This window comes from Mycteria americana, chromosome 2 (genome assembly GCF_035582795.1).
Source record: "Mycteria americana isolate JAX WOST 10 ecotype Jacksonville Zoo and Gardens chromosome 2, USCA_MyAme_1.0, whole genome shotgun sequence".
Classification (NCBI taxonomy): domain Eukaryota; kingdom Metazoa; phylum Chordata; class Aves; order Ciconiiformes; family Ciconiidae; genus Mycteria; species Mycteria americana.
Genome location: NC_134366.1, coordinates 107293915 through 107318368, shown reverse-complemented (window position 1 = coordinate 107318368; position 24454 = coordinate 107293915). Strand labels below are relative to the sequence as shown.

General features: G+C 37.8%; 1 protein-coding gene across 1 annotated transcript in view; it reads right to left on the bottom strand.

Moving 5' to 3' along the window:
• CTNNAL1 (catenin alpha like 1) overlaps positions 1-24454 on the bottom strand; it is a 58555-nt gene that overhangs the window by 9945 nt on the left and 24156 nt on the right. Inside the window, exons 3-11 of the mRNA XM_075494181.1 lie at positions 20684-20871; positions 16297-16416; positions 13985-14074; positions 13504-13674; positions 12271-12471; positions 9235-9321; positions 7122-7280; positions 5395-5487; positions 4935-5085 (exon numbers count right to left, since the gene is read on the bottom strand). Of these exons, the coding sequence (XP_075350296.1) occupies positions 4935-5085; positions 5395-5487; positions 7122-7280; positions 9235-9321; positions 12271-12471; positions 13504-13674; positions 13985-14074; positions 16297-16416; positions 20684-20871 (1260 nt within the window). The remainder of the gene's footprint in view (positions 1-4934; positions 5086-5394; positions 5488-7121; positions 7281-9234; positions 9322-12270; positions 12472-13503; positions 13675-13984; positions 14075-16296; positions 16417-20683; positions 20872-24454) is intronic.

The following is a 24454-nucleotide window of genomic DNA, read 5'->3' as shown; positions in this document are numbered from 1 at the left end:
AAATTTCAGTAAGTGGCCAAGTGTCCCTCAACCCTCTTCATAAGTATGAAAAATGTAATTCCTCCTTTCCAAGATCACCTCCTCCTTCCCCTGCTCAGTTTTGCGAAAGATGAAATGAGATATCAGGGCACAAGCTGCCTAACTATTTTTTTCAGAATGCAGTTATTTAGATATTAGTTGCCCAAACATGCATCCAACCAAGATTTCTCACTAAAGACTGATACAAATTATGAGAAGTGATTTACAACATCCTATGCATCAAAACATCAGCTAAAGGGCAGGTAAGAAAGCATGTAAGATGTACCAAGAACAAAAGGTAACTTGTAAGTTTAAAATGCTGTAGCATAAAAGATCTCCTTGGTGCTATGTAAAAACCTGTTCTGCCATGTTAAAAAAAAAAAGTTCAAACACAGAAAGCTTTGACATAACAAATGGAATACAAATGCATACTGAGAGGACATACTACTTGCACATACAAGGTGGGCATTCAGAATTATGGAAACCAAATGGAAAGAGGTGGTAAACAGAAATAAGAAAAAAATATTTTTTTTGCTCTTCAAGCAATTCCCATTATTTGGCTTTGCAAGGTTTAGTTGCTCACCATATTCAGAAAGATGAAGGATCTCACTATTTCTTGGAACATTTGAAAAAAAAAAAAAAAAACAACCCCAAAACCAAAAAACACACACACAAAAAACCCACCTCACTGGACCCACAGATACCAGACCTTTGAAAAGCACAGATCAACTCAGGCCAGAGGGAATTCTACTTCATCAGAAAATACTTAATTAAATCAGTATAATCACGGAACTTATATTTGATTCCATTAACAGAATACACATATATATTTTCTCAGGTATTTAATTTCCTTAGTTTGTAAGTCAGATCTTTGCTATAATAGCAAAAGGCTTTCGCCATATTATAATCTTCCTTTTATTTATTCGAGTCTGCCTGTGTTTTTCTTAATGTGTTTTCTCTAACACATTTTTCCTTTTTCCTTTTTTCATTCAAAATTAATTTTTATTATTTCATCCTCTTTGTCTTCCAATTTTCCACCTTCCAGTAGTTCCAGTCTTGCTTTTCCCTCCAAAATTCTCTATTTCAACTTCTAAACCCTGCTTTTGATCTCACTTCTTATCTGAGAGTAGGATGAACTGCTTCACCCTTCTTTCTAGAACTCTAATTTCTAAATTCTGAAATTCTGATCTGTATCCCCTGTTCATCAACTATGGCCCTCCCAAATCCTCACGGTCATTTAACTCCTCTCAAATCAAGTGGGCACAACAAAAGAGGAGGGCAGAAAAGGAAGTTATCTTCATAAACCATTCTCTCACTTCTGACCACGTTACAAGGGAGCAATCGGGGGATTATCCACATTCTTATCCAGCATGGTGAAACCAAAGTGGGGGGGGGGGAGACTGGCTGACGTCCAATAGATTGGATCAATGAGAGGTACCTTCGTTCGTTAGGGGATTCATCTCAAAGCGCAGGAGCCTCAAAGTTAAGTATCTCGCCTAAACTAGTAATTCCGAGAACAAACCCATCCCTCCATGGCCTGAACCGAATCTCCCAGCTGCCGGGAGCCACCCGCAAGCCCAGACCAGCCACGCAACGCTTCGAACGCCAACACCCTGCAGAATGGGCCTCCTCACCGTTGGATTAAAAAGCGTTTTAGGATCGAGCAAAAGAAGGTCAACTCTCCCTCACCGTACAGTTCTGCATAGCGCAGAGACATGTTCAAAATACACGTGAGGGTTACTGGGCTGTGGTGTGCTCACCAACCTCCCCCACCCCTACGTGCATGTGCATTCCCCTCCCTCCCCAAGACAAGCCCATTTCAATTTGGGCACGATCTGGTGTGATTACATTAAAATTGAGCAAAATACTGCTTCATTTCCAAGCTAAATCTGGCACTCTATCCGTGTGATTTTTGAACCTCAGTATGAGAAATACCTAATTTGCTGATAGGAAAGAAACACTGGATAAGGAGTTATGCAATTGCTCATAAAACTAAAGAAATTAATATAAACAACGTGAATCTAGTGTAATCAGAAAAATGCTTATTTTATTTGATGTGTCCAGCACATTTTGTCACCATTCAATTTTTGCCCCTTAAACTGTATTCTGAACTCTCTAACAAAGCCAAACATTTAAATTGGTAGTACAAAAATACAAGTTTTTAAACCGAGGAGGAAAAAAAATATATATACCTTCTTACTGTAATTCTACCTTTTGTTACACACAGTCACAATTCTACTAAGAATAAAGCACTTGTTACATTTTAGTCTGTAAAATAAAGACACTTTTACCAACCTCAACATTAAGACAAGTATCATGAGTTATGAGAAGAATAAAATCTTATAAAATATTGTGAAAATTCATTGTGTTTGGAGGCAAAAGTTTTGTGAATGCCACTCTTATAATCTCTTAGCAAGCAAATATTTTAGTTTAATTTATTTATTGGGTCATCAGTTGTGTTTTCTAGAGAAAAAAAAATGTTGAAAGTGGCAAGGTATTTTCTGGAAGCAAAAAGGTGGGGGTATTTGGGTGAGGTTTTTTCCTTTTTTTTTTTTTTTTTGACAAGAGTCACTCTGAGGTCCAACAAGAGAAAACAAGCAAACAAAAAGAGATCAGCCCACAATACAGAGGAAAACTTTGTAGAGGATGGGTGGATACAGGAGACCAAATTATTTCTAAGGAGATAACTGACAGTTAATAGGAAACAATCCAGACTCAGAGAGAAATCCCTTACTAGGCTGGGCCACGAGACAAGGAAAAGAGAGACATGATTTCTTAAGCATTGCTTTGGCAATACAAGACCTAATGCACCCAAGGCCATATAAAGAATACAAGCTACGCTTGCCATCTTGCCAATGGTGGTATCAGAACACTTCATGCTGAAAGAAAGACCGAGGAAACGAGAGACACTAACAAGAACAGACTCATCTGGCTATGCCAAACAGGAGAAGATGGTCTTCACTGCACCCAGTCCCCCACATGCTATAGCCTCCAACATGCTCAGCAACACCTACCCATTCTCTTCTCTCTCCTTCAAGCAATGACATTGGGCTGCCTTGTGAAATGATGCTTTAAAGAAACTGGAAAGTACCACTTGTGGAAAATGTCTGTTATCTGCTGTCAACAGCCACAAAAGAAGAGAAAGTTACTAACTACAGGAGAGGCTGGGAATCTGCCGCAACATTTCAAGAAATATTTCTTTGGAGAGCCAAGTATATGCTTTGCTGTGGCTGCATGATTCTCATCCTATTATTTTTAAATACAGTAATATATATATATGTATACACACACATGCACACATATATATAAACATATAAAAAGGTTATCATTCAACCCTGCTAGACCATTGTATGCATATGAAAAAAATCAGATACTGCATGATCAGCCCTGCAAATTCCAAATTTATTGTAACACATTAATATTAGAGTCATACTGTATTTTAAGTTGCATTATATAAAACTGAATGTTATGTGTAAAGAAAGTCAGTATGTCCTTGGCTCCCAAAACAAACAAAAAGCCCACTGAAAGTTAAAACGCCCATAAACAGGATCTCTGCTTGCTACACATCTTCATATGGCATTCCAGACCAAGGTGGAAGAACAAGTAGAATAACAATCATCTACTTCTCAAACGCCTCAAATTCCCAATAACCTGCACTACACACAATTATCGTAAACCCACTCAGAATTTCAACATATGTTTTCCTTTTACAAGTCTTCAGGCTCAGACACATATTCATCTAGCAACCAGCAGCAGCCATTTTAAGATATTACTGCCCTGTGGTTGGTTGTTTACTGTCCTCACAACTGCTTACACAAAAACCTGATCGAGTACAGAAAGTTAAACTGACAAAATAAACTCTAAAAATGAAAAAAGATCTCACATTAAGAGCAAGATGAAGTATTGTATCATTGATAGTGTCATCTAACCTGAATAAGGATTTACTTTTTCTGTATCTTAGATACAAAAAAGTGAAGTCCCTGTATTTTACTAAATCTAAACTTTTAAACCTGAGTGATTTTCTTAAAAATACAAGACATTCAGTATTATTATATATTACATTCTATCTGTATGTAATTATACCTTAAAGACTGAAACAAACATGTAGCTGCAAGAAGTATGACAGGCTACAGTAAAGACATCATCTGAAAAAAAATTGTTAGATAAAAATGAAAACCAAAATGGCTTCCATTTTTAAGGTAAATTACCCTATGCTAAAAGTAAACACAGAATTTTTTTCTTAAGATTCCAAGGTTTTCTTCTACATGTTGTACAAATACCAATAAACTTACCAACCAGAGAAAATATCCCAAGATTGTGCAGAGTCGTCAGAGATTCCATCCAGGAGAAAGGACAGCAATTTAAAAATCAAATAACTACATTCACTACATTATGAAGTGAATACAAGGCAAGCTGACAGTATAGAATATATATGTATATTTTCCAGAAATACAGGAAAAGAATTAAACATGTCACACAATGCAAGTTATATCTTGATTGTCATGAACTGGTATGTCCTAGACAAACCAAAAGGTGGGTTGAAAGCCCTACGCCCCTAATATTTGGACACCGCTGGCAAAGAGCTGTGTCAAATACTTTTGTGTCCTTTGAACAGTTCCATTGGATTTTGCTGGAACTAATCACAGTGCAGAAAATTAAACATACCTAATTTTACACAAATCAGGCCTTTAAATTTTTGGCTGTTTTTCTTTGAAAAAATCCAATAAGCACCCTAATTCGACATCTATACAAAACCAATACATTTGTACATTGCCACCTAGATTCCACATTGCCATACGGGATGTGGGACTGTTTATTGCGCTCTTAAGAAAACAGTATTTGCTAAATCACACTTAAAATTCTTAGACTACATATTTTGAAAACTACATTTTTCTATTTCTACATAGCATTCTTACCTCTTCTTCCTTCAAACACATCATTGATTTCTCTTAACAACATAGACATGTCACTCAGTTGAGACTCCCAGGCCTCACAGAACACCTCAAGATTTTCTTTTGCAATCTTGCTAGATGGATGTAATGCCAGTGTTTCTGCAGCAGAAATTATCTGGACAGAGAACAAAATATTTGCTATTGGAAGTCCTAGTACATAGTGTTGCACATGAATTCACAAATGCCTTCACAGGCAAAACACAAAATTAAACTGCTACTATTATGTCTTTGTAGTGTATTCATCGGACATTTGCAGGCTTGATGATCCCTCTCGTGCGTTCTTTTAGCTACTGCCCAACATTAAAGTGTAACTCTTCTTAGAACTGCTTTGAACAGTTCAACATTAGGTCTCCAAAAAAATACATACAAGTAATTTTTATTGATTTATGTCCAGTAGAAGTGGCCAGATAAAAGCTAAGCATACCTGTGGGCCAGTGACCTGAAAGGTATCTTCTGCATGTATGCAAGTAATCTCAAGGGGCTCAGTTCCAGAAACATGCCTCAATAAGCGACACATCTAAATATTTTTCAGAAATTTAAAGAGAAAAGAATGGTAAAAAATACGCTTTCATTAGTAGTGAGAAAAGGCGCACACGCACAAACACGCAGACACACACAAACACAAAGTTATTGACAGTCCTTTCAGAAACTTATTGGGGACCTCACAGCTGGGTGTTTCTCAGGGAGCATTTACAATGAAAACAGGGCTAAATCCTGACTTGGAATGTGCAGAAAAATCACCAAGAGAAAGAAAAGTCTTAATAAATAAATAAAACAACAACAATTTCACATATTTATGACTGAATAAACCTGAAAGTAATCAGACACCTACAGAACTTGGAAAAATTGTAGCATAAATGACTTCACCAAAACAGGTTTACCCAGCAATTAGCAACCATGTGGAAAATTTAGGCTTTCATCATCCAGGGGACTGAATTATCTTTGGGCAAATCAGCGTCAGATTAATCTAGGGAAGAAATACTATTTCCTTTCACAGTAAGCAAAACGTAGGCGCTTTTTTTTTTTTCCCAATAAGATTAAGAGTGAACTTTGGGCTGAGAAGGAACATCAAAGTTTTCAGATCAAAAGGAGAATTTCTAGGTCAGACAGCCATATGACACTAACTGCACTGTCCATCATCAGAAATGCTACAAGGCCTCACATACAAACACTATTTAACCTCATGGTTATGCCTGGGGAAAAAAAAAAAAAAAAAAAAAATCAGTGTCTCACTGGAAGACTAATTAGACACAGAAAAACGGGACATTAAAGCCGAAATTAAAAATCCACAGCGCTGATTTGCCAGTCCCGGAAGTTCAAGAGTGTTGCTTCTGCATATTCATATTTCTGGGATGAATCCTCAAGCCCCATAATATCAGAATTTTTTAGAAATTAATGAGTATTAGATGCCATGCATGTATAGCTGCTGGCATCACCATGTTCCAGATCAAAGTGATGTATCTTTGTTTGTCTCCTACTGGTACAGTTATTTCTGCTCATCTATCAGATGAGAGCGCAACAATACGTGGCAGACATCCTCTCCACAGACACTCTTAAGAGCCATGATCTCTCAGTAGTCTTGGAAGTCCCATTTGTTCACATGTGTGAATACTACCATACAACCATGAATGTACTAGTACATGAAACATACACACTGCTTTTCACAAAGGAGAAAAGATTTTCAGTGGCCCTCTTGACTGACAAAAACTACGCAAGATCTTCAAAACAGACAAGTTCACTGCGTTAAGAAACTTAACCTTACATCCCCAGCATTCTTGAAATGTGTCTTTGTATTCAGCTGTTGTTGGACACCTGCTGGTTGAAAGAAAAAGGCTATCATCTCTACTCGGATCTAGAAACCTATTTTTTAATGAATATTTTAGCCCCAATATATACATACAGATTGAGTCTAGATCCAGGAGGAGAACTGGGTATGACTGTACATCCCTTCTACAACAACTGTATGCCACAGTGACACCTCTGGCTCAGACCCTACCAAGAACGATACAAAATTCAACAGTATACTAGGAAAATAATTTAAAATAAAAATTACAAAAACACAGACCAAAGCCTTCCTAAAGAACAGATTAAGACAAATCCGGCCACTCATTTTCTAAGTGACATACAAAATGAAAGCAGCCGTGAACTCACCTCAACAAGTTGTTCTTTCTGCTCTGATAGCTTGCAAGTATATTCTGCTACAGCTTCAAGATTTCCTTCTACTCCTGTAATTTTTAATGCTTTGAGAACCATATGGTCCGTATGGTATTTTAGCAGATCTGCTGCCAAAGATGTTGCTGCACTGTGGACCTTGAGTAGCATTAAAAGAAGAAGGAGAGATAAACCTTGGAAGGAAAAAAATTCATCCAGTACCCAGTCAAATAAACTTGAGACAGATTGATTTTTCCAAGAAGCAAAAAATTTACTGCCATGAAAGCTCATATACAGCCTGCGTATTATCTGGGGCTTTAATTCTTCAATCACTATTCGAAGTATAAAGATAAAATCCACTGCACTCCCAAAAAACCCACCACAACCAAATATGGAGGGAAACAAAAGAGCAGCTGCATAAAATGAGGACATGAAGCTATCACACTGCTGCTTTCTGATAATGTTACAGCTGGGAAAAAACAAGGTGCATGAATTTGTGGGGCACCAAGTTGTGACACAGGCTTAGAAAAGTAAAAAGCATCTTTTCTGCAAGGAGACTGAAGCCAGAGATGGGTCTTGGAGAAGTCTCACTCTCCCTACACTTCCAGCAAGCAAGGAGAAGCTTCCCCTCGAAACACATCCTAAATCCAGACACACTTTCAGACCCATGCATCTGCTGAAACTGTGCTGTGAAGGACTCTGCTTGACAACAGCTATCAGCAACAGCTGCTGCTAGTTCTAGTGACTAGTCATAGTAGGTTTACCTATGCCTTGTAATCAGCCCCATTTTAAAAACATAGGTAAAAACAAAATAGCAACTCTTTAGAAATAGCAGAGCGTTCTTATGTTCATAACACTATTATGAGTCTTGTAATATTACACTCACTTTGCTGGACTGCACTGAATATACAACAAATTTGGCTGTTCAAGAAGAAAGTTATTTTTCAAGTTCTTATGAATGCAATGAGCTTGAAATTGTGAGACTGGTGGGCCCTGACTCTGTAGAGAAGAGGATGTTTACTAGAACGATATGTTGGGGTTTTTATTCCATTGGACTCTATCTATTTTTACCCCCTTCCCCTGGCAGCACTTCCTGTGCAGTCCAGAATTAAGGGGGTTTTTGTTTGTGGTTTGTTTTTTTTTTTTTTAATTTCATGCAAGAAACCCAAATTGTTGCCTCGAATTGTTGCCTCAATTGTTGCAGCATGATTTTTTGAGCAGAGGAGGTTTTCCAGGTACAGCAGCTGAGAGCTCAGTCTAGGCAAGTTCACCATACTTCTCTACCATCTTTGCACTGCTCCATAGCCTAGTAGTGAAACTCTCACTGTCCTTAGTCTTCATTTCTCCATCTGTTTAAAGGAACAGTAATATGAAGCAGTTGAAAAGATATCTGAATGCTTTGCAAATATTTTGGAAGCTGTCAGAAACCAGTAATTCTGTATTTGGCTCAAATCTGTGGAACAGACAAGGCAGCAATGCTATCCACTAATGGGGGGGCGGGGAGAAGGACCCTGATCAGAAAGTGCAATCCATCCCATGTACCAAGCGAGGCAGCTGTCTTGTATGTGTATGTAAGTTGAGACCCAGCATGCTTGCATTTAGAAAAAGAATGATTTACAACGGGCACATACACAGGTGCCAACTGTCTAGAAAAATACCTGAGTGTAAGGCACTGTCATAATACATTTCTGCTATAGACATCAATAGAACAGGTTAAGTACAAACAAACAGCAAATGTAATTTATTCATTTAAGCACACACTACAAGAAAAAGTATTTAAAACAGTGATGCATGCATCCCCAAGGAAAGTTTAGTCCTTACATTTAAAGTAATGATTATATACATGGTACTTATTTCCAAACACGTCTCTTTTTTTTAATTGTTGTCAGAGTTAGCGAAGAGCCTATGTATGCAACAGATTTCTAATCAGTTCTAAGTCAGGACACAGAAGATGACTGCATACTAGCTCCCTGATGTAATTCTGATTTAGCTACTCTTGACTATAAATAGATACTAGCCTTTTTGGGTACAGGACCCTATTTTTCAACTTCACATACAGCAAGTAAGAAATTCAAGCTTTTATTCAGTTTATGCTTGCTTAAACTAGACTTACCTCTCTTTTAAGTTCATTCATGCACTGGCATGTTTTTAAAATGGCGACTTCCAAGTCTTCCATGAGATCCTTTGTCTTCTGGTTTTGCTACAAGCCAAAGAAAACAACCGACAAAATATTACACAAAAAACCCAGCAAATCCCACCTTCACATCATGTGTCATTACTTCAAGTTGCTTTAGAAGACAGCCTTTTCTTTCTAGATGTAATGTTTTCATTTGCACATCCTGTGTATATTCTACTTGAAAAATTATTTTATAGAAACATTTATCACCAAACCAAATCTAAAAGTAATAGTGATGCAAGCTAGTTGACTGTTTCTGTTCAACAGAAATTTATTTCTAAACCTCACTGAGCTTTTTTTTCCAGGAAAAGGGTTTCCTTAAGCTTTACAACTTTCCAAAAATCTTCTGTCTAAACATCCTAAAGTAGAGCGACAGTTAAAGGCATTTTTTAGGTTTTTTTTTTTTTTTTAATATAAACACCCTTTTAAAATAAAGTGGTACCTACAATGTTATTCCAAATGTTCTATATTGAATTACAAAAAGGTTACTTAAAGCATCTTGTAAGACTTTAGATCATTGTCTAATTTGAACAAATACAGTAGCTAACAACATTTTGTTGAGGTAGCTTCAAGACAGAGCTCCCACTTCTGCAAATAACACCTATCTATGGAACAACCCAATGTCAAGAGACATACACTGGGAAAAGAGTTAAGTAGCAGTGACTTTCATTCTCCTCTGAAATATACTGGAAACAATTATTATAGATGGGACTGTTAACATGGCCATAGCTGCAAAAAAATTAGCCCCTCAGAGTCTAAATTAACATAAACATACACACACAAAATGTGTGTAGGTATAGACATGCACACCCTCCATTTTGGTTAAAGGAAAAAAAACCCACCCAAGCCAATATGATAATTTTCTCATTTTCTTATCTGTTCTAACTCTCAAAGCTACCTGTCCCTCAAATGTAATGCTTTCCTTTAAGTAAATTGTGTGAAAGCGTAACATCACAAAATCACTTTTAATATAAGGAGCATAATGTTTTACACTCACTAGAGTGTCCTTTTTATTTCTTTTACTTATTTAATGTGCACATTTTTTCTCCTTCTATGTGCAACTTTTTTTTTTTTTTTAATACACAAGTGAAGGAATTGTCTAACCAAAATAAGGTTACAGGAAAACCTAAAACATGACAGTAGCTTGCGATCTTATGAGCTCAAACATACACAGGAAGGATTTCAGAAACATTTAAAATTCAGTCAACAGCATTAGATTATCTGTTATGCTCCAGCTAGTTTTCATTAACATACAATAATACAAAAAAAGGCAAATCAGTGATGTCAGTCTAATTTAGACTTGACCTAGGTTACAGGACACTTCTGTTTTAAAATACACCCTTCACTGAAGACTCATAGTTACTCTGCTTGCTAAAAGAAGTATGGTGAATGGAAAGGGAAATAACTGGGCACTCTTAAAAGCTCTACATATCCCCCAGTTCATGTATCCCCAAGGCACGATAATTTTTTTTTTTTAAATCAACAATCCCACTTGAATTATATTAAGTCCCTCAGAAAATATTCACCCTCCGATGAAGCTGCTGAGCTGAAACTGAAAAGCCACCTCAGTGAGCTGATGCTATTTTATCTGCTTACTGCGTCTCCAGTTACAGCTAGGCTGGGTTACTTACTAATGAAAATACTTAATGCATAAGCACACATGTGCAAGCCCAAGTATTTTCACGGATCATATATATGCAGAGTCTTGTACATTCCTATCATGTGAAATGTAGCATGTAAATTATTTACAGGTGATCATTTTCCACCAGTAACAGAGCTTAGAAATACCCAAGTGTACTGGTTTTGGCTGGGACAGAATTAATTTTCTTCACAGTATCTGGTAGGGTGCTGTTTTGGATTTGTGATAAAACCAGTGTCGATAACAGGGGGATGTGTTAGCTATTGCTGAGCAGTGCTTACACAGCTGCCTACCGGGGCTAACCACCAAGCTGAACGCAGTTTTAGTTTCTTATAGTTATGAGATTCTATGCAAGTAATATTCCATATGTGTGTTCTTTGTAATAACAACAGTCTGTATTATAAGATTTATATGCTCTTCAAACTGCACTACTGCATTAAGAACACCTGACTGCAGCATCTGATTCGAAGAGGAGAACAGGAACAAAAATGTTTTCTCGTAAGTAATACACTCAGTTAAGTAAGTATCCTATACTAGTACACAACTGCCATATTTCAGAGCATTCTGAAGATTTTCAACAACATAACATGATTTTGTCCACAACAAATGTAAATTTTGTTACGTTTCCCCAGGAACAAGACTGAAAGCAAGTCAGCATCAGAAACAGAAACTCATTTTCCATTTCTGCTTTTCCTCCCCCTTTTGCATGTGTCTTCTATCATCTTCAAGGAACAAGTTAAGACAAATGGCAGATGGAGGCTTAACATGCTGCTTCTCTAAAAAGGAAAACTACCATCATTTAAATGTTATAAAAAGGACAAACAAAAATTGCCTGTAAGTCTTTGTGCCTCTTTCCGCTCTCCACAAGATTAAGAAACCAGTCTATTTTTTAGAACATTTCCCTTTTCAATAGTTTAAGTGTTTTCAATATTGAAATGTTGAAAACAAGAAAACAGAAACTGTGGTCACTGCTATGGGATCAAGACAATTGAAGTCTCTGAACTACTCAACCAAAAGACCTAACTGTTTAAGACTGTGCAATGATACTTCCATTCGCCTTCTTGTTTCCACTTAATAGCTTCATTAAAATTAGTCTACCACCACTAGTAGCCTAATTTAGCCATCAAAGAATCAATGAAGCAATACCACTGGGGCAGGGGGAGGACAGAACATGTTGAAGCTGCCAAAGCACAGAACAAACTCTGCCTTCCTTGAGCAGCTCTCACTGTGAGGAATACACACAGTTCTCTCTTCCTAGACCAGAAGAAACACTGCATTAAAAATTTCTTTCCAAAGTAGAGGTGAAAAGATTTACTTTGCTAAAAAGCTCTTACAGCTTGCATCCACACTGAAACCAGCTGCTCTAGTTCCATTTTAGCCTGTTTAGACAGCTCCAAGATGTGTTCTCTGTGTTCATGACTGGTATAGGCAGAGTCTGTGAAGTCCTCCGTATGTTCCAGGATTACTTCCAGCATTGTCGAAAGGTTCTCTTTTGAGAGAAAATAAAGATTCTCACGAAGACCCTCCACCTTATTCTGAAAAAGAAGCGTATCAGTTCCTTGAGAATTTATGTGGTTATACAGTGGTGACGCAAATGCAGATGCATCATTTTACATTTTATTTCTCTCCTCAGTGCTTTTTTTTATTATTCACTGATTTTCAAAGTCATCCAACAATTTGCTTGTATCCAGACCTCCAGTTTAGGGTTTGGGATTTTTTTTTTTTTTTAATGAACTAATACCATCAGCAAATTACTGGCCACTTATCAGAAGTAACAGCAAATACGTTACTGTTTTACAGTGCTGCCAATAAAAAGTTTTTAAGTTCAGTAAGTTTCAGAAATTAATTGTGTATTCAGATTTTGTTTGATATTTCCACATCCATATCATCTATTTTGAGTATTTTTCTAAAAATTTACATGTAGCAAATTGAATACTTTGAGGCACTTCACAAAAATTTCAATCAAATTCTAAAAGGGGGGGTGGGGAATAAATAAATAAAAATAATAATAAAATCAAAGTGACAGACTCCAAAGGAATAAGACATGGTTGTTCATTAACTGTTTTTACTTGAGTATGAAAATTAGAAAGCCCTTTATCAGGAAAAATTGACTGACCTACAAGATACAATTTCAATTCATAACATTTCCTTTGAATGACAGTTTGCTCTCTTAAATGTTTAGATGAATATTTTTGTGTGCAGTTTTAAAAATACTACCAGTTACAAAGCAAGAATTCTTCAACAACAACTATTTTAATGAAGTTCTGATCAATATCCTGGTACTTAAGTTTATTCAACATCAAGGCATCAGCTCAACAAAACATGAGAGTTCTGAATGCATTCTGATTCAGGAGGAGATGGCAAGTATCAGAAGGTGTATTTTGGCAATGACAATGAGATTATAATCACCTCTTGTCAGATTCTCTAACATTTTGGGACAGTCATTTAAGTTAACACTGCCGAAAAGATGCAGCTCCACCATTTGGAATTTAATTCCCCTCCCCCCCCCATTCTAGTTTTGAGGTGATTTAGTAGGCTATAGAAAACAATACTATTTCTACTCTCACCTTGAATTCTTTGATGCCAGAATATATGCTGATGGGGGCCATTTCGTTTTCTCCATTTGGTCTAGAGTCAGTTACAATTTCTATTACCTGTTCCAAAGCTAATCTCATCCGATGAAAAACTCCGTCTTTGTTTATACGAGCAGATTCACAGTCTGGATGCCTCAGGCAAGTCTTTTTAAAGAAAGCAAAGTAAGCATTATGAAAGTACACATGCAGTATAGTGGAATGAATGCTTCCTGCTAAGCAAGTCTAAACAATGTGTTAGACTATGATAAATTCTTTCTGTTAAACTGCTATTGTGTTAAGTAGAAGTCATACCGTTACTCAGAATATAAAGATTTTCCTCTACTCATTCTTTACTCTTACACCCTTCTTTAGCATGAAGTTTAGAGTGGGGCTGAGAAAGAAGAGTCAGCTATCCTGCCAGATGCCATACTCTGTGATTTACCCAAGTTGTGTGAGAGCACGCATACTCACTCACCTTTGAAGCAGTTAGGAGCATCATGGTGCACTTCTCAAGAACAGCCCTAGATGCTGCCATTCTAGCCTTTTTCTTCTCATCCTTCAAATCCTAAACATCGAATGAAAAAATGACCTGAATATTACACAGTATCTAAAATGTTAACTGCTTGTGAGACTGGAAAAAGGAAAGTCTCTTGCACATGGATGGGTTGTGAGAAAGCTTCTTTATGTCTGACAACTGCTATTTTCAGCCTAACTCATGATCTAGAAATTGCTTTTCAGACAGATTTTAATTTATGCATTTATTCTTGGCTCTATTCAATTCAGATTTCAAAGGAGGAAGATCTCAGAGATACAGAGCATGTTACGTAAACTGTCACTAATTGTGCTATCTTTATCATATAGCATTATTCATAAAACAGAAAAATGAGGGGAAAAGAATAGCTGACTGAAAAATATTTTCTGAAGTGGGGGGAGGGTAAGGCAGAGACAGAGAACACCAGCTTTTCATTGTACTGCAGTGAAGGAAATGCAAAATAAATCTTTTGTCTACTTTAATATTATATTTACTACATACCAGTGATAAAGAAAGTTTTAACAGGCAAAAAAAGCAATTCCTCTGTAGAAAGGCATTGAGTACAGAAACTTTTCAAGAACTCCCCGGGGGAGGGATATACCTGCAAAACCAAACTATATCCCCAGAAAAGTTCATCAAAAGGGAAGAATTTAGAGTCCAAACTGGGATGGGGGTGGGAGGGAGGGAAGAGGGCAAGACATGAATCCCTCAACATGTAAGAGGGTCTAACAAGAGGAAGAACTTACAAAGCAACAACTAAGATCTTCTCAATGTTCGCTAAGATAGCTGAGTGCTATTTGAGTGTTAAACAGGCAACTGAATGGGACCAGCTGAAAAGGGAACAGTTTACAGGATGGAATTAATCCTAATTTACCCTTGATTAGCAAGAAAACCTGGATAAATCACAGCAGCAGTCTGTTTTGACATTTTTATAAAAATCTTATTTAGCAACTACAGAAAATGTTTAAGATCAAAATCACTACATTAAAAAAAAAAACCCAAACCCAAAACAAAACAGCTCATTTCTGAAATTCTGACATTACCTTCTGATAAATCGGACCACACTCAAGAGTTTCTGGCATACTTATTATAATTATACTAAGGAAAAATACTTTGAGGGATGTTTCCTCCCAATAAAACTAACAATGCCACATAGCAGCCTACGCACTGTAAAGGGAGCATATCAAGAAAGTCCTGACACAATTTAAAAAGTAGTAATGAAACACTCCTTCCAAAAGTCAAGTAGGCAAGGAAGAGAGAGCCAAGGACCAGTTAACACTGAAAACCAAAAATAGTTGAAAAGAATATCACTTACTAGCAATGCACCTTTCTCCTTCCAAGGAACAACTGCTATGAATATTTCAGGGATAAATAAAGAGAGTTCATTTCCAAGCAGATATTTCCTTTAATTATATGTAGCTTTTCCAGAACTGATTCTTTGATACTGAGCATGTAGTTAGCAGACTTGGAACAAATCAACAGTAAAAGGAGATGCATGAGGTTGGCCAATTGTTTATACAAATTGAATTGTGAATTTTGGTGGATATTAGGGACTCTCTATATCTGTATCAGACCCTGGTGCAGATGGAGGATTTGACTGCCAAGGGGAAGGAACTAGAGATCGCAGCAGAAGTCTTAAGCCTCAGCAAACCTTTTATTTACATGGAAGTAGGAGCAAAAAGCTTCCTGCATGAATGAAAGGCTTTGAAAGAGTAGCTGCATGCGAGAAGTAAAAAACCATTACCCCAACATAAGAAGGTTTTGACCTAAACCTAGAAAAATATTCAATAATAATAATAATAATAAGACCCCAAGCAAATGCTTTATTAGGATCTAAAGATTTCATGTTTGGAGTTTTCTAAAATAATTACTCTCCTTTCAAATCCCTTCACTATGTGCAAACACCAAATGTTTCCATCAAGTAACAACAGACAAATTCTCTACCAGAGTAATAAGCCAGAAAAGTTAGAGCCAAAGGGCAGTGACTGGAGCCAAAGGACATCTCAAATAACATGCATCCAGGCTTCTGGAAGATATGCAGATCAAACAACGCAGTGATATTTCTCAGGCTGAGCTTTAAATCTAAAGATGTCTTTTGGGTGGAACAAGGAAAGTAAGTCAGGTTTCAGAGATAGGACACCAGCAATTGCTTTGTTTTGTAATAGTTAATGATCCCAGAGGAATCCAAATCTTCCAGTGAATCAGATGAAAATGATACCTTACAACATCTCTCACAGCTTTTCATTAATACTTACATTTTGCCGATCGCCAGTTAAATGGGCAAACTCTACCATTTCATTTCCAAACTGGCTGAATATTTGTACAAACTCCTGGAAACTACTGACTTTTTCTAGTTGTTCCATTGTTGCAAGAACCTGCAAGATAAGGGAAAATACTGTAGATTATCAAGATGCTAAACAGAAAACATTATCACTAAACTAGGAATATTTGCAGACACTTCTAAATCATGTTGTTTAAAATATATACATTTTTTCACTATTACAGCATTAACAACTCAACAGCTGGAAATCAAGTCTAAATTAATAATCATGCTGCATTCAAAATGAGTCATTTGTTGTAAACCGTCAAAAAACGTTTCCTCACTCTTCCCAGTATCAAGAGTAACAATATTATAGGATTCAGTTTCCGGATTTAGGAAAAACGTTATTGTCATATGAAATTTAAAGACGTAAGTACTTGAAATCAACATACAGGTTATATCCCTATGTTGTAACTCTCAATTTCAAAGTTCAGCTTCAGATGGATAACTTTCAAAGTCTAAAATCACAGTTGCACAGTCAGACAGGTGTTTTAATGGCTGTGTGCATTAAAAAAAAGGCAATAGCATTCCACAAAAGAAAACAAAAAGTTAGAAATTAGTTAATATATAGTTTTATACTTTCCATAACAACTTACTCTCTAACTCTGAAGATTTTTATTAACTCTATATAAAACAAAGAACTAAATGAACCCAAGTTGTACCAAGCTCTTACTCACGATACATAAAAGCATGCAAAATCACCATTTTTTAAAACATTCAGCAGAAATGACCATATAGCTTGTAAATTACTGAAGCTATCCTGCTGAAGTCAATACAGTATGGTTTATAACAGAGATTAACATTAGGGTTTTTCAGGTTAGAGGTATAGTTGCTAATCCCAAAGTGATCTTTCAAATCCACTAAATGTCTTCAGAAGCGAAGACAGTCAAAGCAGTTCTTTATTGTGTTTCCAGACTGGAGATAAGATACTGCATGAAAATTTAACAAACTGTACTTGAAAGGGAGAAACTTCAACTTACGTTTTCTTTCCTATGCCAAAAGTATCTTCACCCCCAACTAAAAAAGCAGTCTACATACCTGATTATGACAAACTATCCCTTCCCTGCTGCAACCCAGGCAAACCCTCCTAGAAGAACCTGTTATTTTGCAATAGATTAGCTGCTCAATCTCATCGTTATAATCTATGTAAAGCAAATGTTCTACTGTGAGTACTGTGGAACTGAGTGCTTTATCATGCAATATTAGACTGCAGTATCTGTCTGAGTATCTTATGTTATGCAGCCAGTTCCACAAAGGCTGCAGAAACAGGAACTTTCGTGATTCAGGTGATTTTGTGATGCATGAGCAAGGCTGGGGTACACTTGAAAGGAAGCTCCACAAAGATGAAGATGTGAAAACAGCAGTATGAGAGTGGAAGAAGCAGAGAACCACAGGACTGGGAAAGTGAGGATGTAGAAAAGTGAATGTGGAGAAAGGAGAAAACATACAAGTTAAGGTCCAACTTTCTCTCCTAAGAACAGATAAAAAAAATAATAGTAATTATGCTCAATCATTCTTGGTTTAAGCAAGTATAGTACTTCATGAGTACGGTCTTGGCTGCAAGCAACTCTGTTACAGTTATCCTAGAGCAAGCATTTCTGTCATGACAAATCTCTTGTCAAATAAAAATTTCAGTGAAAGCACACGCATTTCCATTACAGGTAACAATTCTAGACATTCCAGGCAGAGCTGACATTCCAAGAAACTACGTATATGGAGAAACTGTATAGACAGCTCTAAATTTGTCTAAAACTTATTCAAGAAGCTGTTAAAATGCAAAATACCTGTGATGTCTTCATAATTTTTCATTTTAAACTTTCTTCAACATGAAACACACAGATAGTAATTAAAATGTACATTTTTAAATACAAGGCTAAAAATATGTATCAAAAAAGGCTTTACTTTCCTATTGATATCTAAATTAGAACTTAGTATTACACAGCTACTGCTGCACTATGAATGTCACCTTTCAGACAGCAGTCGTAGGCTGACATCACTTCAGGGCACTTCCATATTTTGATCCAATCTGCATAGTGCAGCAACACCCCCAGCATCTGTCACTTCCCTATTCATTGTTCTGGCATTCCTAACCTGACTGATGACAGTAAGCGGAGCAAGACTTTAAGCTCACTGATGCAGTGACTAAGTCTGATGGACACTGAAACAAATTTTGCAAGGTAGGAAAGATGTGGGCAGGGACTTAAGAAATGTACACAATCTAAGAACACATGGATGGTACATATGGTGCAGAGGATGCAGAAGCAGGAACAGGATCACTGGGATCACCAACCAGATGTTGGGTTCTGGAGCAGACCACCATTCCAGAAGATCTCAATCACTTCATCAGTCTATGAGATTGGACGTCCAACCACTAAGCTGTTTTTCTGTCCTTTGCCCTGAGTTGACTTAACTACTCTTGATTCATATGAGGAAGATGATGATGACAATGAAAACGAAGGTGTTCAGAAAGAGGCAGCAAGAAAACTGGCACTAAAAGTTTAACATTGGGCATTCAGTCTCTAAGATGAAAATGCAGCTGAGGTCTTCTGAAACAGTGACCCACCCCAAGAAGCCAGCATCTGCTCCAGTTGGCAGTACTGATGATCCTGTTCCTGCCTTTCCATTCTCTACGCCATATTATACTACACTGTCTCCGAGTATTTGTGTGCACTTCTTAAGTCCCTGCCCACATCATCCCTCTACCACAATATTTCTTACAGGAAGAACTGCTTTGCTATCCATCATACCAGTGTGACACACTTTTCAGGAGTGTACTCTATAAATATCAGGGTATGCCTGTATAAGACACCATCATTTGTTTAATTTGGTCCTAGAGATGTGAATTGCTCTACTGGTACCATAAACAGAAGCAGACATTCTCAAACACATGTAGACTATGCGTAGAAAGGAGAATGCAGTAAAACCCAAAAGACCACAGAGACTAGGGTGACTATGGCAATCAGTCAGACACACTTACTCTAGAACATGAGACTTCATTTTAAATACCTTCAAAATTAAATCTTGCACCTATGCTTACTATATTCATATCACTGTATATATGAAATAGTTTCATAGATATTTAAAACTATCATAAACCATGCCCCGCTGCTGAAAGGATATATCCCTCCTTATCCCTTCATGATACAAGCACTTGCACGGTTGCTTGTGTTATCTGTTAACACCAGCCACTTTTGGAAAGGTAAATTAATTCAGATCACTGCATGGCTGTAGATGACAGGAGAAGAAAAGCTCACGAAAGGTAGCAAAAGGTATTAAATGCACCATTCTGGTCTCCAGTGCAAGGAAAGATCAAAGCTGCAAGTACCTTCAGCAAAATAATATTGATAAAACTGCTGCCACCTTCACCAACCACTGGGAGAAGAAAAGAGAACTAAGCCAGCAAATCAGTGCTGCTAAGTCTAAAGCCAGATTGAAGCAGGTATTACTGTAGTTTTTGAATTCTGGACTCAACTAAGTGTTTTGGATCTAGAAGCTGCAAAATAGAGACCAGCATGTCTGGAAAAAAAACCGGGACAAAGGAAGAGATAGCATGAGGAGTCAAAAGAGGAAAGAGCAGCTCTGCTCTGGATTATGAGTTGAAAATTAATGGAGAAACCCAGGCCCTATCAGGCTCTCATTTTTCAAACATGAGGTTTTTCTATTTTTGTTTTAGCACATCAGGGAAGGAAAAAAAAAAAAAAAAGACAGACTATCCTACAGGCAAGGCAGTGCAGTACATGAAATAGACTACATTTGAGGTTAAATGGGCCTTCATACATTATTTAAATCAATGAAGTAGTTTCAAGCTAAGTTTCAAGACGTAAGTTAAACTGCACAAAAAACTTTTAATCTGTAAATCTCACTTCACTAGCACAGACTTTTATCAGCATTCCTCACAGCTTTTTGCCTTAGACACATTCATAATGTTCTCCTTGTCTTGATCCTGACAGTACAAACATCCTGTCCTTAGCAAGTAGAAGCTTTTATTGGCCATTTTACTGACAGACACACTTTCCACTTCACAGCAAACTTAAAGTTAAATAAGCAGTAACACAGTGTCTTCTCCAGCATACTAAGTCAATAGAGCAATACAGGTCACATAAAATGTAGAAAGTCACTGAAAATTGTTATTTTATTCCTCCTGACTTACAGCCACCCCCTTTCAGAAATCTGGTAGGTGAACGTGTGCAAGACACTCATTTTTACCTCTTTATTTTGCACTTCCCCTAGAGATACAATGAAAATACCACTTCATTTACCACTACTCTTTTGCATTGACTGCGGGTATCAGATAAACAAAACAAAAAAGAAGCTACAAATACCTTGTTTCTGGAAGTTATAATTTGCTTAATAACAATTCTGTCTGCTAACACCAGCACCTTTGTGACAGAAGAAAGCAACAACCTTGCAGCTTTTACCACACCCGTTTTGTCCGTAAAGATTGTTATGTGGCTATCAGATTCTGGATGATCCAAGCTTGCCACGTCCGTAAGCTGTGCGATTGTTTCACCTAGAGGGAAGAAAGAAATAATTAACATTTCATACTTACAAAAAAGATATTGGGCCATTAAGCATTCTTAACTTTTACCTTTGAGGGATAAAACAACAATTTTAGAGCTACCTACAACTCTTATTTCACTTCCTTCTACTGACTGTTGGTGGCACCCTCTCCATATTTAAATTTGGACTGTAATTCAGTACTGCCTCATTCTTCCATCTGTAACATACACTAATTTTCTTACAGTAGTCTACAGACATTTGAGGCAGAGGGGGTGGAGCTGGGGAGTGTGGAGGGAGAAAACATTCATGGGAGATATTTTTCCCATTTTAATAGCAAAAGTCCAATCAGTGTCGACCCTTGCAGCATCAACCCACTGAAGGAGTGGGATGCAGCAACAAAGGAAGAACTACAAATTCCCCTCCACTTCCCAAATTTCAGTTAGTATTCCCATAATTTATGGATTTCCTATTCCTGTAGAAGTCTTCAGGCATGAAGAATAAAGAGATTCCAAACAGTAACTTTATAACTCATAGGACTGAAGCACTACAGTGAGACTACTGCACTTTATGTTCAAAGGAAGGCCACCAAACAGTATGTTGTCAGAGACAGTAGGGGAAAAAAGACAAAGCAGCACTGATTTTCAGTTCATAACCATCTTTTTATTCAACTAGCATTTATTATGATAATAGTTAAATAGGACTATTTGACCACTTTTACTTTTCATGCAGTTAAAAATTGTACAGTCTAATGCAGCCAATGGATCTCCTTGTCTGAGAAAAATCACAGGCCCCTATCTAATTAAATCTTCTGGAGTACCCTAAATAATAGTGCAACAGAGGAAAGGCATAGAGCAGTTTCCTATTCCACAACCACAGAAGGACAGCTGGGAGACTGAACTCTGGCAAGCTCCGAGACATACTTTTTGTTGGCATGCAAGACAAGATGACCAACCTGCAGATCATCCTTGAAGATAAAATCTAGGACATTTGATTGAGTCCCCGATGACTCATCTTCAAAACCTCAACTAAGGTAATTCACCTAAGCAGACAAGATATTTCAAAACCCTGATAAAGCCAGAGGTCCCATATGAAGAACCTGAGGGTGCATTATTACTCCAGAAATACCACACACAAACACTATGGAACAAGGAAGGCCTGACAGTCCTTCAAACCACAGACCTCCACGCTTCATACTGTTTATGTATAGATTTCTCTCCTCTGACAATTGTAATCCCTTGAGCTCCTAAATTGCCTGAATAGATATTATTGCACTATGGCAAGGAACTTCCAGTACTTTTGCTAGGACCAGGCCAGGTCATAAAAGCCATGCTACAAATAATCAGAGGGTCTCTCCAGTATAAGGATGCAAATATGATAAACAGAGTACACTCTGAGATGGTGAGTTCCACAGCTGAAGGGCCTGAAAATGAATAGAAGCAAGAAGAATTGTAAAAGTACGGCTATTATCCAAACAGTGAAGGCAGCCAGATACACTAACAGTGAAGCTGTAGGACAAGTCTCCAGTCAGGCAAGGAGATCATCTAACAGCAAAACAGATTGGCCATTGCCTTCTCCGCAGTCAAATTCATTTCAGTTCAGGCCAATCTCTAGTTGGAACTGTTCAACTTTGTCAGCAAACGAACCCCAATCTCTTCCTCTGACCTCAAAATATATGTGACAACATAAAATGCTGTAGAAACACACAGAGAACAATCAAAATAGACATGAAGTGCTTTTGGTAACCAAGGAAGGGTGCACAACATCATTATCCCATTTCTTATGCTGTGGGATCCACCTTCTTGAAGATGAATTATCAAGTCATAGGTGAAGCCTCTAGTCATACAAAGAGTAATCAGAGAATGTAGAAAGAGCTGCAACATCTGCCTGTCAAAAGCTCCAGACAGCTCTAGAAACTTGAGGCTCCTGACAACAGAACAAAGGCTTCCTTCCCTGCCTGCAGATCTGCAATGACAGGAACAGGAATGGTGCCCTGGGAGTAAGCTATGAGGAGCAAGACCCATTAGGGTAAAAAGACTGAGCTAGGGACTATTTAAGCCAGCTCAGCATACACAAGTCCGTGGGACACATCTGAGAGTATCAAAGGAGCAGTTCAGTGTCACTGTAATTCTGCTATCATATCTGAAAGATTGTGACAATTGGGACACATTTCCAATGATAGAAAGCCAACTATCACACCTATCTTCAAGAAGGGTAATTTTTCTTTCAAGAAAAATTCAGGCAATTATGGCCTAGTCAGCCTCACGTCAGTCTCCAGGAATATTCATTAAAATCATCTTGGAAGCCATTACCACATGAAGCAGAAAAAGGCAATCGGGAAGAGCCAGCACAGACCTGCAAGGGTGAATAGTCCCTTATCAAACTGAATGCCTTCTATGATGAGATGACACCATCTCTAGAAAAGGAAGTAATGGATGCTGTGTATCTCAAATTTAGCAAGGCCTCCGACATGATCTCCCATATCGTCCTTATAACTAAATCATGAGATACCAACTGGATAAGTGAACGATAAGGTGGGTAGAAAATGGACCTGACTGTTGGGCTTGAGGATGGTGATAAGTGGTACAAAGTCCAACAGGCAGTCAATTACCAGTGGTGTCCCTCAGGGACTGATACAAGGCATCAGAACTGTTCCCTGGATGATGGGCCAGCATGTTCAGCAAGTATGTGAACAATAGCAAACTGGGGGAGTGTCTGATACGCTGGAGGACAGGGCTGCTAGACAGAGGGACAGGCTGGAAAGATGATCTGACAGGAAGTTTGTGAAGTCCAACAAAGGCAATAATGCCAAGTCCCGCATCTGGGCTAGGATAACACCATGCAACAGTACTGGCTGGGATCAGCTGCCTACGGAGAACCTTTGCGGGGAAAGACACGGGGGTTGTGGTGGACAAAGAGTTGAACAGGGGTCGGCAATGATGGCCAGCTGGGTTGTTAGCAGGAATGTAACCGGCAGGCTGCAGACATGATTATTCCCTTCTGTTTGGCACCTGTGAGGCAGCATCTGGAGTACCATGTCCAGTTCTGGGCTCCCCAGTACAAGGGAAAACATTGACATAGTGGAGCATGAGACATAAGGGGAGAGGTTGAAGGAAGCAGGTTTGTTCCATCTCAAGAAGAGAAGGCCAATGGCAGAGTTTACTGCAGTCTACAAGTACCTGCCTAATGGGCAGGTGTGCAGAAGACAGAGACAGACTGCTCCCGGAGGTGCATGGCAATAGGACAAAAAGCAATGGACAAGATATAAGAAAAGACTTTTGCCACTGTAAGGGTGGTCAAACACTGTAAGAGGTGTATAAGAAGCTGCACCGTCTCCATTCTTGGAGTTAAATGTCCCTTCCAACCTAAGTTATTCTGTGATTCTATTTATCCATTTTAAGTTGTTGGTTTTCAGCCTTCAATCTATACTAAAAGACAAGGCAAAAATAGGAGAGAGCTATTTATTGCTTCCATTTTACTCCACATCTTCCTTTAGGGCTATGCAGTCAACTGGCAGAGAATACTGAAAATGTTATGACACTAACTCATTCTTGACATGTGTTTTCTCCTTTAAATTAACCAGTCTTTCGTAGTTT